We start from the raw sequence: 18,749 nt of genomic DNA on the forward strand, positions 1-18,749 counted from the left end.
CTGTCTGTATCTAGACACCATCTCCAGCTACAATTTTTTTAGCACGTTTTGTGCTTGGGCACAAGGGTGACTGCTTAAGTGGAAAGCTACAGAACAATAGATGGATAATGTCTCCCCATGCCCATGAAAGCTTGTGTCTCACTGCCTGTCTCAGCTTGAGGGCCTTGCTCGGCTGAATATGTGGTTTGGTTTCTGCTGTCACTGCCTGGGTTGAAAGGCTCTTTAGCTGTGTGTTCGTATCAGGCTGCAAGGAACAGATTGTTTGTCACTGTCTCTCTCTCTCATTTTTTCATTTTGAAATTTATTCTAGTGTCTGCTCTCCATGACAGCTAATACCCCATTTTTTTTTCCCCGAGATGGAGCTGCTTGAGTCCTGTTACACTCAAAGACTGCCTTTCTTGCCTCAGTGTTTCATGCTGTTTGAGCCCTGGATATTCCTATAGACAAGAATTGCATCCCTCTCAGGGACTGGAGCACAAAAGTGTGGCTGCCAGACAAAGGGTGTAAACTCATAGTACAATAGTTCAGGGCAAAAGAATATGGGGTACAGTGGTTGTGATTAAGCTGGAAAGCTAACAAGATGGGAAGGGGGTGTGGGGGGGAGAAATTCAGTTTTGAATGTCCAGAGAATTTATCAAGGCACATCACACCATCTCAATCAAATACACTGACTAAATTATAGTGCACAGGTTGTGACTGCCCTGAAACAAGATCATTAATTCCATAATAAGCCAGAAGGGTTTCCCCCCCCCCCCCCCCCCCCCGCTTTTTTTTGGCTTTGAAAGGAGAGAATGCAATTTGGAAACAGGGGAACCTGAGGTAATGTGCCTAAATGCCCCGAGACAGACTTCGCTTCCCACTTATCCCTGTGGAAGTCCCTAACCCACCAAGGCACAAACCTGTGGAACAGCAACAGGTGGCTGGACCTTGGCCTTGCTGCAGGGAAGCAGAGAAAGCCAAGACTGTAACCTAGGATGCCTCAGGCTTGCCGTGGTACTTGGGTCTCTGTTTTTAGCCTCAACAAGCCAGTATTGCTCTCCTCCTCCCCAGCCCTGCTTTGCTTATGCTTCAGAACAATTAGGGAGAGAAACGAGTTTAACTTCGCTAAACCCACGCTGAAGTAAGCATTTACCACCGGAAATGTCAAGCCATCTGAAATTACGCGTTACCCTAGGACATCACAACGAACTGTGCCAGGCAAAGCACTGTGATGAAACGTTGCCAACCAGTTTAGTCAACTGATTTTCAAAGTCCATACTAAGGTCTTTAGCTAATACACTGTTGTACTGACAACTACGAGTTCGACATCTATGCATCATTACTGACTTCCGTAAAGCTTTTCCATAGGTATTAAATCTCAACACCACAATCACTGAAAAGTTGGTGATGTTGGTAAATTACTTTTCTTTTTAAGTCTACTCGCCTGTGATTTCTCAGGAAGCTCACTAATCAAGTTTTCCTTGGCACGCATGACTTACAGCTTTGTAAAAAAAAAATAAATATCTTAAACTGACATTGTTTATTAATACCCTACTTCTTGCAGGAGATACAGGACATCTTTTCCACACTTGACCCAGTTTGAAAGGGCAGGCTATATGTCTTTTGAGTCTGTAGCTTGGATTACAAGAAAAAATTAATTAGAATATGGCCTTTGTCTGAGAAAGGAACTGACACGCATTTATTAAAATCTGTAATCCATCACGGCTGAAGATTACAGAAGATTTTTTTTTTATGATTCTTATTTTTTTCTAGATCAGAACCAATATGTGTGAGTAAAGAGATTATCCTAAGCACTTATGTTTTAAACAACTTGTCAGCATGCTAAGATGATGAATGTGATTACAAACATCTCTAGAAGAAACCTTGAATGACAGCCGATTCTTTGGATTATCATTTTGAAATGTCTGCAAAACATTTAGGTTGAAAGGAGCAGTTATATCAAGATGGGATTTTAGAACGGGAGATTCCTTTTCCACCTTTGGTCCATAGAGACTTGAAAAACATAGTAGAATTAATTGGCCTGAAAAAGACTTTGTATATAGAACTATATGATACTGTAAATACACTAACAGAAGATATCAAAATAAAAGGCTTGAAGTTGTGTGAGGCTAGAAGCCAGTTTCCCTAAAGAAAAGGCTGGAGAAATAGCATGAGCATTATAGTTTCAGGCTGGAGAAATAGCATGAGCATTATAGTTTCAGGCTGGAGAAATAGCATGAGCATTATAGTTTCTCTTGTGTGTTAACGTGGCGAAGTGCCGAAGTATATGCTGTGAAGATTATGGAATATGGTTTGCAAATGGCCATAAGATGACAATTTACCTCTCTCATACATATTAAGAAAGGAAATACGTTTCTGTATTTTTGGAATGAGAAGGGAGGAATTATATGCTGTCCTCGTTAGCCTAGATGTGCAAATGGAGGTTGTTGGTCAACTTGAGTTCTTTAGAGGAAGTAATAAGAAACCCTCCAAAAAACCCCACATAATCCTTTCCTGAAAGAGCAACTCTTACACACCTTTGTATACACCAACTTTGTGCATCAAAGCTGTGAAGAATGTGTATGTGTAATTCAACAGCGTTACAAAAACGTGCATCATTTGGGACAATGAGTTCACCTGTAGCTTCGTAACTCATCACCCCCAAAACAACACAAATATAATATGAAAAAAATATCATCTAGATCCTATTCTTCAAAGGCATTTAACTTTGCTAGGGATGCATCGGACATTGGCTCGGACTCAGATGTTGTATCTCAGTCCTGTTCTTCCCAGATTTGAGAGTTTGCAAATACGCAGGTATGACAAAGACCATGGGGGGAGGTGGAAAACCTGAATAAAGATGTCTTGGCTCCAAGAAGTAGCTTCCCTCATTTCTGAATTATTCAATCAACTAGTTATGGCTTCGAACTAAAGAGGAAAGTGCTAGTAGCTGCAGGCACATGGCTGGCACCCCTGGCCCGAGGCTGAGCTGCCTGCTTTCAGGTCCTGAGGAACTGCTAGGGACGGACAAGAGGGGAAGCTGCTGCAGAAAGCGAGAGTGAGCAGCCGAGAGATGCTACAAAGAGTGCCATGACGCCTGGCTGCCTTTCACAGTCTGTTCACGGGGAGTTTTGCGAGGGGAGGCCAGAATGGTGGAGACCTTTTGGAAGGAAAAGCTTGCAAGGCCAGAAATGCCCAGGTAACTGTTAATGCCGCGCATGGCTGAGATGATCCAAGTGTCAGCACCAGAGGTTTCGTATTTGGGTATGGCTGCAACAAAACTGAGGCCACTGAAGGAAAGGTAATTAGGATGTTTTACCTGCAAAGAGATGGGAAGACCAGGGTGGAGAAATGTAGGGACCAAGGTGGATAGGGAAAATGGAGAGAAGAGGGGTAGAAGGGGCTGCCTGCCGGTAAGCCGGCTGCTGGGCAGCACCCTTGCCCTTCCGCGCCCTGTGCCTGAGCGCTGCCCTCTGTCCTGCCGCCTTCTTAAATCCCGTTCTCTGTGTGATGAATCTGTGTGTGTGTCATCTCCCTGTGGTCCCTGGCTGGACCCGCAAAGGGGAGTTGGGCTGAGACAGAAGAATGATCCTGCATTCGGCACTGGTGGGCAGGGAAGGGAAAACCCCAGGGCCCCGAGCCCCGTGGGTCCAGCCACTCCGTAACCTCAGGGACTGCGAAGCTGCGGTTGTAACAAGTGTTCAAGTGCAAAAGGAAATTCAAGCGCATAAACATGTTAACACAGTTTTACAAAACAAACCATACGTTGCATTGTTTTGATTACGTTGCCTACGTGAACATTTTTTAAAAGAGGACAACAGCAGGAAAAAATCTGCTTTACTTCTAGCTATTCTGTCTTTCCGTACCATTCTGTCTCTTGGTCTAGCACATTCACACCCATTTCATGTATCAACAGTATGAGGATTTTTTTGAAGTTTCTACTTTTTAGATTCCTCTAAACCTAGATTTATTTTGGCTTTGTTTCAGCTCCACCTATTCTCAAGCCCACACTGCTGAAGGGGTTTAGATCTATCTGCTCGACACACCAAGATCCCTCACACATCCTTGCCTTATGAAGCAGTTGACTAAAATCTCCAAGCCCACATCAGGTCCATCTTCTCCTACCCTTAGTCTTCATTTAAGATCGTGTCCATTAGTTTCTGTGGCATTCTAGTCCAGAACAGTATCTCTGCTCTCAAGATTTCTACATAGCAACTGAATGTACCAAAGTGAGAAAATAGTTAATTCTCACAGCCTGTGTTAGTTTTAAACCAAGATCTATTCTGCTCCAAGGTCCTCCACCCTCCTCAGTGTGGTAGCCTTCAACACAATCAGTTCAGAAGGTTACAGAAAAATAACAGTGGCCTGTCGCAGCACTCTCCAAGCTAGCCAGCTGCAACAAGGTCTTTTACCATCACATACCATGACACTCTTCATGGCAGTCCCTCTGCCGCCTTCTCTTAGCCTCTCCTCACCCAGGGCACGCTCACTCTCTGCTTCTTCCTCCTCTCTCTTCCTCGGCTGCTCTCTCTTCACCGGCTGCCCAGCCCCTTAACAGAACCAGCCACAGCTGCACCTTGCCTACATCAGCCAACCCCCACCCCTGAAGCCAGCCCACAGCTGTATGTTATCAACGATAACTAACCCAGCTTCATTCCTCTACAGCGGCCAAGGTGCTTTTGTTCTTGCAGAGAGTACTTGACTCATGGCATCTCAGAGTTTGGCTTTTGCTTTGCCAAAGGAAGCAGCAAAGAGCTCAGCAGTGGAATGAAGCAAAGCCAGCACGGAGAAGTCTTGTGAGGGGGCAATTAAGGCAATTTGGAGGCCTGGGCGAGCCCGTTAGCCTGTGGGCGACCAGGCTGGGAGATAAGCAAGGAGAGGCTAAAACCAGAGATACCAGGGACACTACGGTACAGGTGGAAATGGAGCAGAGATTAAATAACAAAAAAGTTTTCCAAAACTGTCTTCTGAACTTGTAGATTCCACAGGAAGAGCGGCTGTCTGCAGGTCAGCCTTGAATCCGTATCCTTGTGAGTAAAAGCTCTCCACAGGACAGTGACGACTGTTTACTGGACATGGAAGACTGCTAAGCACAGACTGGAATGTTTATATTTATTTTTGCAATGTCATAGGTAAAAACAATTTAACAATGCCAAGTACAGGTGTTATTCTCATAAAAACTTCTCATTTCAAAACAAATGATTTCTATTTCCCACAAAAAGTTAAAATCACATGCAGCTATATGAAGGTTAATTGCTTAAGATGCACAATTATATATCAGAAGACTTTGTTAAAATAAAAACATACTGGACTACATCATTTTAACAAGGCAATTACACAGAACTAGAAAACTGACTCTGTAGTAAAATATAAAAATCTACAATTATAAATATAAATTTGGTCCATGGATCACTACAGAAGTAGCAGTATTTACAGTAAGTATCAGATTACGATTCTAAATGTCTAATTGAAGTCTTAAAATGTTGAATGTTATGGAGAACAGTATTTTATTTACATTCTACTATATTAAAAGTTATATTTCTAGCAAATGTAAATTGTTATAAATACAGCAAATAAACCAAATACTAAACCCATGACATGTTTGTAATTGAGAATTCCCTATCGTCTATAAATATGATAATTTTAAGTTAAAAGTAAAGCCAGATAAATCAGAAACTAATACTGAAAAAACATACCACAATTCAATTCTTAGAAACACTGTAAAAGTCAATCAAGTTAGTCCAGACGTAACAACATATTACAAGAAATTTTTCAAGAAAAGGCACACATTGTTAATGATGAAAGTTCCACAGTAAAGTAACAGGTAACAGAAATGACTGTTTGTTTGAGCAGTGGTTGGGATCTGATTATATATATGTATTCACTGGACAGATTCTTTCCCCCACAAAGCATAAAACTGAAAAGAATAATGGTAAACTCCAGGTGTGACTGGTGTGGTGTAGGTATGTGTGTGTGTAATTTGATGTGTTAATTAAACCAAAGATTCTAAACTTTCAGCTGCATTTCCATCGGGTAAAGCTGAGCCATTACTGTCCATAGATGCTGAAGGGTTTTCTTCCTGCCTTGTGCTGACGAGGCTGAGAATAGCTTTGTACAGAAACTGGTACTGCTCCTGCAGAAGAAGAGAGCCCACAGTCAGCGTGTTGTCAGAAATAACACCACTAGATTATCCTGTAACACCGTTATTCAAAATTAATTAACAGCTCATGGGTCAGTCTGTTAATGTACTGTGCTCCATAATTTATTGTGTTACTCAGCAGCTTTATTAATTTTCTGACTAATGGCTCCCCCTGTACACAATATAAAGCACAACATAAAGGAACACAGTATAGGTAGAGGAGAAAACTATTAAAAGAAATATTGCGTGCTGAATCCGATCCTTGTTAAAGTCAGTTAAAGTCAGCAAAGCTCCCACTGACTGAAGGGGGTTGGGCTACTGTTTGTTGGCTTTTTCCCCCTTGAATGCGTTTTCCTTTTTTGTCCTCTGAATTCTATCCAAGCAGGTTTTTTTGTGTTTGTGTTTTTTGGTTTTTCTTTTTTAGTACTTGCAGGTACTGTTTTTGAAGATCCTGCCAGGGAGAGGAGGTAGGAAGAAGAGACAAGACCTTGTGGGAAGGTTCAGCGAGGAGGCCGCTGCCTAGAGGGAGTGGAGGGTCTCAGTGGGGAGTGCCAGAAGCCAGCTAGACTGCGGCGTGGGCTGGAAAGGAGGGGACAGCGGGATGCTCTGTGCGGGGAGAGCCGGCACAGTGAAGGCTGCACTGCATTGGGTAACAGCGGATGCTCTGAAAGGGCAGAGGAATATGTGGGGTTCTAAGCTGGATATATGAAGATAAATAATTTCTGTGATGGAAGGAGTGAAGTGCAGTAAGACTTAACACAGTGGGGTTTGGGCTCTGGACTATTAGGCTGGACTAAGAGACACGGGGTAGAAAGAGCAACAGATTTGGAAATCTGCAGTAGGAGGATGGGAAACCGGAAATGTGAGATAAAGGGTTCAGGTATTTGCTGGAGGCTCCTGGGACAAGAGGAGTGAAGGTCCTGATAGTCCTGCTGAGGTGGGAAGAGTTCCCATTTTCACTCCATTGTCCACCAGACTCCTCAGTCTGGGCTAGCTGGGCAGGGCAAGGGGTGGACACATCTGTCAATCCTGTGTCATGTCCTGGTTTTGCTGTCAAAAATGTGATAACGCCAACCCTCATGTTTCACTCTTAAGGTGGTCTCCTTATTACACTCATCATAGTTCTGCAGCAGTCATATTTCTGGTGGTATGACCAAAGGAGCAGGTTCGTAGTTTTTAATTTGTGATACCTTTTCATTTGTAGGACACTGATTTAAGAAGTAGTTCTCATTTGTTACATTTTTAATGTATTTTTCTTTCAGTAAGCACAGTGACAATGGTGTCAAGTGACCATCCAATGGATCATGAAAGATCAAAGAAAAATGAAATGGAAAACTAGGGTAACTACTTCACGGTCTACTTGGACTACAAATTTACTCCTGCTGAACTAAAACCTTCATTTATATGACAGCACAGATTTTATGATGATGGTGGCAGCTCCACACATTTTGAATATGACAACTTGATAACCCCATAACAGGTTTTCATGGGAAATACTTTTGTTTTGGAATAAGCAGCAGGTCCACTACAGCACCTCTGGAAGACAGTTTTGATTAACTCCTGCAGAAATTAAGATGCCAGTCGTTCAGTAATGTTGCCCTAAGATCTAAGCATGCTAATAATTTCATACATAGGGGAAAAAAAAAAGCATGCATTTTGCTTATTACTTACAATGTCTGTAAAGACTCCAGGCCTCATCAAATTTATCATCTTCGCTACCTGGTAAACATCGACTGAATTCTCATTTTCCAGTTGATGCATCAAAGTTGTTAATGCACAGAAAGTGCCTGCTGTCACCCCTCCATGCCTTTGTAAAGTAAAAAAACCAAAACAAACAAAAACCAAACAGAACACAAAAGACAAAAAAAAAAAAGTGTCTAGAAACTGGATCAAGTTTCTACAGCTGGAGAAAATAGAAAATGCAGGACAAACTGATAATATGAATTTCTGTCATGTGATCTTTACACTTTCTGAAGCAGGCCTGCCCAGCAGTGCCTTACACAACCTTCACAGTACCTCACTACAACTTTAAAAGCCAGCCCCTACAATCCTCTACAAACCAAATGAAGGCCTCAGGTACTTCTGTAATACAACGTGTCAATATTTTGGCCCATTATTAAACGGCTGGAGAAGGATAAGCTGCCTCATCTAAATAGTCTTACTTCTTTCAATAATAAACAATGAAGCCTTGATTGATTTCCTCTCCAGTGCCCTACTCGACAATCGTGCAGAGTATCAAAATGAAAGAATTGAAAAGAGAACACTGAAATGTGATAAAATAAAAGTGTTTCTCCTGCTGAAGCGGCTAAAACAGAAGCCGCAACACTACTGTTAGGTGCATACTTTGTGCCTTGTTTCAGTGACTTTCACCCTAAATGAGATGAAAGGATGGTTCTACAGAGAAACATCAGAACAAACTGAAAGCTGCAGTTCTTACTCATCATGTACAATCATAGGTCCATCACGGTTGGAAGTTTCCTCTTTGATGATGCTGATCAGTTCAAAAGTTTTACTAATAGGACTATCAGGATTTGGCCATTTTGGACACTGAAAATGCCTCACTTCAAGTACATAGTCATCCTAAAGGAGTGAAAACAACATAAATCAATTTGGTAAAAGATTGACTGTCCTTATTCTTATCCTTAACTCTGTTCCAGTCCAGCTCCAGTCTCCAGACACAGCATCCTACTGCAGTGGAGGCTGGACTACCCTATTCCCCATGTCACCATGTTACCTACAGAGGTTACTCCCTCCCTGGGTGTTTCAAGGGCAGGGAATTTTATCACTCATAGACCATAGAAAATGTAACAAAATGTAGGCATTACCTTTAGCAAATCAAGTCCCTGAGTTACATGTTTATGATAGCGTTACCTGTGTAGCTTCTAAAATAAAGTCTTGGATTATGAGCTTCTCCTCATTGGACAGACACTTCTGCTCTTCAGCAATCATAGTCACTTTGAAACTCTCACAATTTATAGGCTCATCTTTGTTTGGCCAGTATACAAATTCATCTTCAGCCTCCAGGAAAAAAAAAAGAAGCCATAAAAGTAAGTAATGCTGAGCTCTTAAAATAAAAGTTAATATAACATAATAAACAATGTGTTATGTATGTAATTAATGCAGCCAGCTAGATCGAAACCAACAAATCAAGATTTCAGGAGGGTTACAGACATCACAAGTGATGATTTTCAGACACTTCTGTGGTGATACTGAGCAGAAGACCACTCTACCCTGTGGAGATACCAACCCACATAACAGTCAACACGTGCCGTGCTGCACTGTGCCACCTGTCCAGCCTGGCCTTCGGGGTGTGTTGGGCTGCCCACAGCCTGTGGCCACAGGATAAACTCAGCGGGCAGATAGTAAGATAGGAGCTGCAGGCAGCTCCCATTCTGTACACGTGGCTTGGGATTCTCTAAAAGTACAGGAAGATGTCCTCATGAGAACATCCTTTCTGTTTGACAGCAGAAATGATGAACAGAGTTGTTTTAAGAAAATCCTGTGATGGTTTGAATGATCAAAATGTGGGTAACCCTTCCATGGACAGGAGCTGCACGGTGTGATGTACCTTGATCAGAGAACCATTCAGTGCTGCACAACTCGAGGTTCCCAGCATCTATCTAATGGGATGTAAGATCATCTGGACTACCCTCTCCTTTATGGTGTTAGCTCTAATAAAGCAAGTACTTTAGAGAGTCTGCATGCCTTTCTTACTGGATTCATAATGAACCAGCATCTCCGGGCAAAAAAACCTCCCTTATTAAAACGGCTAACTTAAAAAATCTGTTTTATAGTTAGTGTAACATTCACAAAACATTTGATGACAAGAAAAAAACAAATACTGTCTTGGTTGTACATGTTTTACCAATCATGCAAAACTCCCTAAAGCATTTGCATGGTTTTCTTCCAAACTCATTACCAAAAATGATGCGCTCTCACACCTCAGAATTTCTCTAAGTACCAGCCTAAAAGTTCTCAGATATTCCTGCGCTTCTAATAACTGAAAAACATATTCATTTGTTATTAAATTACACATGCAGGATGAACATGCTAGCCTCCTTTGCTGTTTAGGAGTCAGTTAAATCCCTGGTAAACATTTGTTTGTATAAGCAAGAAAATCACAGAATCACAGAATTGTTTAGGTTGGAAAAGACCTTTAAGGTCATCGAGTCCAACTGTTAACCCAGCACTGCCATGTCCATCACTAAAACACTTCCAGGGATGGTGATTCCACCACCTCCCTGGGCAGCCTGTTCCAGTGCTCCAACACCCTTTCAGTAAGAATGTTTTCCTACTATCCAGTTAAACCTCCCCTGGCGCAACTTGAGGCCATTTCCTCTCATTCTGTCACTTGCTACTTGGGAGAAGAGACAGACACCTACCCGGCTACAACCTCCTTTCAGGTAGTTGTAGAGAATGATAAGGTCCCTCCTTTTCTCCAGGCTAAACACCCCCAGTTCCCTCAGCCGCTCCTCATGAGACTTGTGCTCCAGACCCTTCCCCAGCCCCGTTGCCCGTCTCTGGACACGCTGCAGCCCCTCTGCTCCCTCTTGTAGCGGGGGGCCCAAAACGGAACACCGTATTCGAGGTGCAACCTCACCAGTGCTGAGTACAATGGATCACTTCCCCTGTCCTGCTGGCCACACTATCTCTGACACAAGCCCGGATGCTGTTGGCCTTCTTGGCCACCTGGGCACACTGCTGGCTCATGTTCAGCCAGCTGTCAACCAGCATCCCCAGGTCCTTTTACCCAGGCCTGTCACGTTGCATGGGGTTGTTGTGACCCAAGTGCAGGATCTGGCATTTCTCCTTGTTGAATCTTATACAATTGGCCTTGGCCCATCGGTCCAGCCTGCCCAGATCCCCCTGCAGAGCTTTCCTGCCCTGCAGCAGATCAACACTTCCCCCACCAACCTGGTGTCATCTGTAAACTTAGTGAGGGTGCACTTGATCCCCTTGTCCAGATCACTGACAAAGATATTAAACAGAAGTGTCCCCAGTACCGAGCTCTGGAGAACACCACTTATGACCGGCCATCAACTGGATGCAACTCCATTCACCACCACTTTTTGGGCTTGGCCATCCAGCCAGCTTTTTACCCAGTGCACCTGCAGCACCTGGCAGGAACGTGTCGACATTGTCCCTTAGCCCTTAAGTCACTGTGTTCAGGCAGGTGGAGAGAGGGTAGGAAACCCCCCGTCACGCATCATCCCTGCCTGTTGGGCCTGTCCCAGGGAAGGCGGGGTGTGATTCCAGTAGCCTGTCTCTCCCTTACACTCCCTGATAACTCCGCAACCTACACATCTCCTCCCAGAGCTCTGTGGCTAAGTGGAGGTGCTCCTCTCCCTGGGCTCCCCTCCCACAGGTGTGCCCACTGCTGCCGCCCGGCACGGCTGTAGGAGCAGGGCATGGCTGGCAGCCCGGCGCCGGGGTGGCTGCGTGTCCCACCGGCGCTCTGCCTGGGCAGCTGCGTCAGCCGTGGTGGGTGCAGAGCTGAGAGGGTCCAGGGCTTTCTGCCAGGTGGACACCACAGGCTCCAGCGCCCTTCCTGCGCACCCTGCTGTGCAAACTGCTGCGCTGGGCCCTGGCTGCCATGCCAGGCCCTGTTTGCCCGCCCTGGTGGCACTGCTCCTGGTGGCTCGCGCTCCCTAGGTCGCCTTCTGTCGTGTGGGGGGGCTTGCCCGTCATGCTCTGGCCCTTGCCCAGGTCCCGCCAGCTGCTGTTGCACGAGAAACTACCTCATATTTCTCCCCTGACCTACTAAGTGTGGAAGAAGCCATATCACAACTAAAGTAAAAGTCCTGGAGCGAAAGCCGACCTTCCCTAACAGTTACTTTTGCTGTCTGTCTTCTTTTGTAACTGTACAGGAATGACCCAATACTTTCTCATGCCAATTGCAATCTGCCCAGAAAAGGGTCTTCAGATTTCCACTACATGACCTGAGGATTTTACACTTAAGTACAGTATTATTAATTTTTAATCGTTTTTTGCAACATCCAAGATATTGTCTCATGTCCTGCATATTTCAAAATGCTAATACTAAGAAAATTCATAGATAGACCTGTAACAATCAGCCACAAAACTTACCATATTCTGGCTGTCAGGAAGCATGACTATTAGCTGAGCATTATGGTCCCATATCATTCTCCAGAAATCCTTGATAGTGTGTAGTAAGGGATGCTGGGTAATAATAAATTCATTACTTTGATAATAACCCTGCAAAAAAAAAATAATCAACAGACTCAGAATTGATACCCAACTACTAACATTTAAAGGAAGCTTCTAGAGCCAGAAGCCTAGAAAATAAATTGCAGACCTGTGCTTCCTTTGTCTTCCTGCAAATATAGAACAATATAGAACTTCTATTGCAGTATTTTCCAGATTAAAAGAATAAATTCAATTACACTGAAATATTTTTTGAAACTTCAAAAAATTTGATTAAAAAAAAAAGATAAATCAGTGGAAACTTGAACAGCCAACTCAGAATGAAAATACATGAACTCCTACACACATGCACATTGTTCTGCATTAGCCAGAATTCCCGAGGAGCTGGCAACCTGAAACAAATAAAAGAATACTTGAAAGATCTGCAAAAATCCCAGTCTCTTGTACAGATGTCCCAGATCAACTTCTTACCACAAAAGACAGTTCCTTTGCACTAATGCACCTGATGAAGGATCATGCATACACAGCACTGCAGGGAGCTTTCCCATCTCTTTCCTGAATGTCTATGAAACATTTACTCCTCCCTCTCAGCTAATGAAGTACAGAAGAGTTGAAGAAAACCCAGGGAAGAAAAAGATAACAGAAGGCTGATGAGCTGTGGTGCCTTGGGCTATGCCAGTTGCAAAAGCTCTGTCAGATGAGCAGATAGGAAGGCAAACCACACTACAGCCATTAAAAACTAACTTCTTAGCTAACACTTTTAGTTCATCTCAAAAGATCCTTCCATAGGTGGCGTTTAGCATTACAGTTTTTAAAACCCTGATGGGATTTCTGATTCTACAGATTGTTAAAATGCAATCCACTTAACCAAACTTCAAAACCTAATAATAGTAATAATACTGCCCAGGGGAAGTAACTTTCAGGCAGAGTGAATAATGGAAGAAAGGAGCTTTCAAAATCAGGACTGTGCCACCCGCCTTCAGACACACGGCAGCTCCGAAACAGCTATACAATGGGAGATTGTTTTTCATCAATACAGTTAACTGACTTACCATAATATAGGAAGCGTTGATGTAGTCTGTCCCTTCACCAGACAGCGATGAGATACCCACTCTAGATCTTTCCACTGTAAAAAGAAGTAATGAACTAGTACGTATGTTGCAATGACTCATACATTACAGCAATTATCTCACATGTCTCATAGCAATGACAACATTAAGCTCCATCAGTCAGGAAAAAGTGCTGTTTGGCCATCTGTTTTCTTTTCCTATGTGTAGTACTTAAGCCATTTCTTCACTAAAAGTACTTTACAGAACATTGCTCCACACCAATGCAGATGTGCTCAATTCTTGCTGAGGAAAGATTAATGGTTTGACACACACAGTTCAAAAACATTTTCCCACCCAGAGAAGCCGATTTGAACAAGCTTACCAGGAATGATGGATGAAGTTCGGTTCTTTTCTCTGTTACACTGTTTGAGTGCAGTTGAATAATCACACTGCTGTGTGTTAGACTGGCTCAGTAACTGAAACAACGAAGTTAAAAAAGATCAGGTAACTGCACAAAAGCCTTTCCTTCTTAGCTGCATTAAACAAAGGTGCAAGTATTGCAGGTTAGCTTTCTCTCTTAACTGTAGGTATCTAGTTATCTAGCTAAACTACTTAGCAAGTCATCAGAATCTTTCTTCACTGTTTTATCAGTTCAAATGATTCCTCAGCCCTAGATTGATAAGCAGGTCTTTGAAGGAAATGCCACTTTATGTTGTTCTATACCCAGACCCCCAGTGCTTGTTGCCACCCTGGTGTCACTTCCATTTTGCCTGCACAGCTGTCTGTGCAGCTTTAAATAGTTTTGGAAAATAGTAAATGTCTGTGCAGAAAAATCTGCACTGTTATACAGACAGTATAGCTCCTGATGGGAGGCATCTCTAGATAGCACAGTTAGGAGCTTTCTGATTTTCTCTCCAAACCTGTGAGAGGAAAATAAGACCGATCTGAGGGGGGATGTGTGTCTCATTGACTTACTTGTTTCAATTAATACAATTCAAATAGACAAGAGTATGAGAAGGAACGAGTTTATCTATATATACACTACAATGATGTATATATACTGCTTAAGCATAAAATAAGTTTGCAAAGCAGGTTTTTCCTAGTTTTTAGGGTTTTTTTTGATTGCTAGAAAAATCAACCCGATTAATCAGAATGTTCAAAAGAATTCAGAAGATTTTTCTCTGATGTTTTGGGCTAGGCATGTGTAGCTTTTATAACCCACTTGCTCTGGAAAAACAGATAGCAAACCAGGGAAGTTCCATCAAAATGAATTAGACAGAAAATCTTTTTTCATCTAAAAATGTTCTTCAGTGAGACAAGACTCCAAATTTTTGTTATTATTCTAATAATTTTAGCTAGCAAAGGAAAATGAAATTGAATGAGAGATGTCCCCTTCTGATAATATTTAAGCTCTTGAAATTGGAGCTCTACATGGCTCCACAATTTGCACTGCATGCTCTGTGTTTTTATATATTTACACATTCTGTTTGTAAAGATTATGTTTTACTCTTTCACCTGTGCAGGAAAGATTGGATGCTTATTTCTCCAAGCACATCATAGCTGAGATAAAGAGTCCCTACGTCTCCCCAGGAAAAACCAGTGCGACACTGCCAGATCATTCAAGCCAGGACAACAGCAAACTCTGAATTCCTTTGGTATGTTGTTCCCATTCTGTTGCTTTGAATTGTTAATTATCTTGAAGAAATACTAGTTACTGTGCCTATGTGACCATAGCCTCGCTATGTACTGACAGTATCTACAGACTTATCTGCTTAAGTTTTTTACTTAGGACCCAATAGCTAATTGGAGAAAGAATACACATTATCTGATACAGTCCTCCTTTGAATTAAAATCCTTAGAGAGAAAGCTTCTAATATTAATTTCATGTTAAATTAGGGAGAGAAAACTCTGTTTTGCCACATAATTTGGAAAACAGTTGTGTGATTTACTTCTCTGGATTCCAATTCATTTGACAAGGTAGGATTTTCTGTGTTTCCACTATAAGTGACCCAGTGAGCGAGCTAGACTTCCCATTCTCCCCATAAGTCAATGAGCTGTTTCTCTCATAAATTTGGTTCTGTTAGCCATCTGGGTCTGCTTTTTCTCTGGGTGACTGAAAGTCCCATGCATGTACACACTGATCTCCATATCCACAAGCACCAAAGTCTTTACTTCTCATCTGCTGAGGTCAAGTCTGTCCTCTAGCCAGTGCTGTACACTGAGGGGAATATATTGATTGATCAATATAGCTCATGACATTTTTGCCAGAATGACATCTTTGGACGCTGTTGTTTCACCTTCAGGACCTTCATGCAAAAGCATGTAGTTTGATTTTCCACAATCTACTTACTGGCCTATTTCTCATGCTCTTGTTATTTTTTTTTTTTTATTCCTTGTTTAAGATTAAGCAAATAATTATTTTGTCCCAACTGAATGCATGCATTTTTGCTTTGAATTTAGGCTCAGAATTTGAGTTTTAGATAGAGGAAGTTAATGAAAGTTGTGTTGAGTTACCTACTTTTAAGTCATTCAAGCTTGCAAGATTAAAGCTTTTAGAGTTACTACCTTGGAGAGCTCACCTTGAATTGTTTCTCCAGTCTGGTCTTTCCTGTTGGTCCAGGTATCAAGAGAGCATTAACATAGGCATGAATGTGAGTCTCAAGGACTTCTGTTTCTTTACTGAGTATTGCTTCAACCAATGCATCGTGGATGAAGATGTATTGCTCCTAGTAAAATAAAACCAGACATCTGAGCTCTAATTATTTACACACTCCCCTGGACACCTCTGGCTAAGCTGCCACTTCTGGCGCGGTCAGTATTTCTTCACAGTGTGCTGCTGTAGGCATTTTCTCAAAAGGGTTCCTCTATAGTGAAGGCTGTCCCTCCACAGTGACAGCACACATTTACAAGCATAATTGAACTTCACATGCAATGTATGTATGATATAAGACCAAATCCCCACCACCTGTGGTATCTCACGCTCACAGAACACTGCTAAAAATGAAAGCATAGCCTTGAGTCAAATTTTCAAGTCAGCTTGTTACGTGACTCTCCCTGTCTTTCTTGCAAAAAAGTGATCACTCCCAGTTCCTACTACTATCCTCTATTTTCTCTCTCACATCCTTTGGAACAAGTGACCATGCTGTTGTTGATTACCTTTTTTTCCTACTGAAAGCCACTGAGGAATCTAACTACCTGTTCCTGAAACCTGAAATAGACTTTCAAATGCCCTGCTGTTGTCCTTACTGTTTTATTCTGGTCTTTCACTATTCTATGTATATAATCTTCAGTTTAAAGCAGCTGTAGATAATCTTCTGTCTGAAACAGCTTTTTTTCATACTTTTTGTTGCCTAATATCAACTGTTTGATCAGGTTCAGTGAAGATCTTAACACCTGACAATGGTCCTTCCTGAAAAAAACCTGAGACAAAAATGTATACCCTGCCATGGAAGTGCTACTGCAGGAAGCATTATTCATACAGACTTTATCTCTTCTGAGTTCTCCCTAATAAACAGACAAGAGTCCACAGACAGATAATTTCCAGGTGCACTGCTCTAAGCAAGCCTAGAAGGATGTCTCTATAAAAACAAGGGAAGCAAAAGGGAAAGTCCAGTCTGCTGACCAGTGGCCAGTTTGTCTGATGGCACCAAAAAGAGGACTGTATCATCCCTCCTCCTGCAAACAGAAATAGTCTGTAGCCGTCTCTCACTATATATATTTTATTCTTACCTCAGTCTGCACCAAGTAGTTCCTTTGGGTACGTATATGTTTTAAGAATCCAAATATGTTGACTGTCCCTTCATGCTGAATTTGCTGCAGCATGCTGTCTAACACTATGTATGTGCCTGTCCTTCCAACACCAGCACTACAAAACAAAAAAATAGTCTTGAGCCTGAAGTAAAAACAATAATGAAAAGAACGTTTCTTATACATAGCTTTTTCAACAAACTGGTGTGTAGGGAAGATTTTCCTCTACAGATTGTTTTATTATATGATATACTTTGCTAAAGCTTCAAGGCTGGTAATGAAGAAAAATCTTTTCCACTCATCTTTTTATTTGTGCAAGAATAGATCTAAAGATTATTTTCTCAAATGATTTTTAAAGTATCAATTGAAATGGAACTAAGGGGTCTCCTGCAGGTCTGCAGTTTTCAGGCTTCTGATATTCCTTAGGATACTTTGTCAAGTATACCTAGAAAGGGTGGCATATGACAGCATTTGGGCACAGTTAATGTGCTCAAGTTCTTTTATGTTGTAACACACATCACTTCAAAAAGAAAGTTGCATTATGCCACCCATTACAGATACAGGAGATTTCAAAGATACCGGACTGAAGAAAAACCCAGAAGTGGCAGAGCTGCTGAAGGTACATCTGTAAAAGAAACAGCTTAGTGGTCTTCCGATACAGCTAAGACAGCAAGCAATGGTTGAAACTCTTTTTAAATAGGGAAGATGCAGAAGAAAGGGTTAATAAACTCACTCCTGTTATGAACTCTGGCTCATTTAGCATAAAACCAGCTATATCATAAGCTTAAAACCCAACTCTTTCTTTCACAAAATATCTGGGTAGGAGTATAAGGTCAAAAGGTCATTTTCTGTTATCTAATCATATATGGGAATTAATCAGTTGTAATTCCCCTCTAGGTTACAAGGAAATGTTATGTGTATTGGCACGTAACTTGACAGTAAACACTGCTGGATCTGCATGATCTTATGGGCAGATCCAAGCTCAGTCCGTACATGCTAATTCAGTCATCTCATTTCTTCCACAGAGGTGGCGCAAAGCATTGATAGTGTGAGCTCAGATTGCTGTAATAAACTGTCTAAATAAACATGATAAAAAATTGAAAGTTGCAGGTTATTAACACACTATTAGACACAAAAAAGTATAAAGATTACCAGACACCACCTGCAGTTTTTATGAAAGGCAAAACATGAAAAGTACCAAAACAAAAATAGCTAAAAAAAGTTTCAGGAAGTTTGTCATCTGTGTCCTCCATGTAGCCTGTAAAGATAAATAAAAGTTACATTTCGAACATGAGATGACTCTTTTGAAATTCCATAGTGCATGGGGACCGGTGAGCTAAAAGCTGAATACAACTGCCTACAGACAGAGATGAGTTACACCTATGACCCAGTGGAGAGGTCTGACTGAAGCCACACAACCTACCACTGTTCACTTTTAAAGACTCAATTTAATTGACTTATAATGTATTGCCGATCTCTCAGCCCGCTGGCATAGATCTCAGACTTGGCATTTTGGGGAAACTCTTATTTTGAACTTCCCAAAAGCAGGCAGGATGAAGATAGCAGCAGAACAACCAAAATACGGAATTTTCATTTTCCAAGCTAAAAACAGATTTCAGTCAGATTAGATCATCCCAGAAATAAAATATCTTCATTTGCAACATTTGTGA

General features: G+C 41.9%; 1 protein-coding gene across 5 annotated transcripts in view; it reads right to left on the reverse strand.

Annotated features, from left to right (window-relative positions):
* Positions 1–5,074: 5,074 nt before the first annotated feature.
* The window catches only part of PTPRZ1 (protein tyrosine phosphatase receptor type Z1), a 144,804-nt gene continuing 131,129 nt past the window's right edge, over positions 5,075–18,749 (reverse strand). For all 5 annotated transcript variants that reach the window (XM_037389957.1, XM_037389959.1, XM_037389958.1 and 2 more), the window contains 9 exons: positions 17,062–17,197; positions 15,912–16,058; positions 13,715–13,808; positions 13,336–13,409; positions 12,206–12,334; positions 8,990–9,136; positions 8,556–8,698; positions 7,790–7,925; positions 5,075–6,112 (listed from right to left, as the gene is read on the reverse strand). In XM_037389957.1, coding sequence (XP_037245854.1) covers positions 5,972–6,112; positions 7,790–7,925; positions 8,556–8,698; positions 8,990–9,136; positions 12,206–12,334; positions 13,336–13,409; positions 13,715–13,808; positions 15,912–16,058; positions 17,062–17,197 — 1,147 coding nt within the window. In that variant the 3' untranslated portion in view covers positions 5,075–5,971. The remainder of the gene's footprint in view (positions 6,113–7,789; positions 7,926–8,555; positions 8,699–8,989; positions 9,137–12,205; positions 12,335–13,335; positions 13,410–13,714; positions 13,809–15,911; positions 16,059–17,061; positions 17,198–18,749) is intronic.

This window comes from Falco rusticolus, chromosome 5, assembly GCF_015220075.1.
Source record: "Falco rusticolus isolate bFalRus1 chromosome 5, bFalRus1.pri, whole genome shotgun sequence".
NCBI classification, from domain to species: Eukaryota; Metazoa; Chordata; class Aves; order Falconiformes; family Falconidae; genus Falco; species Falco rusticolus.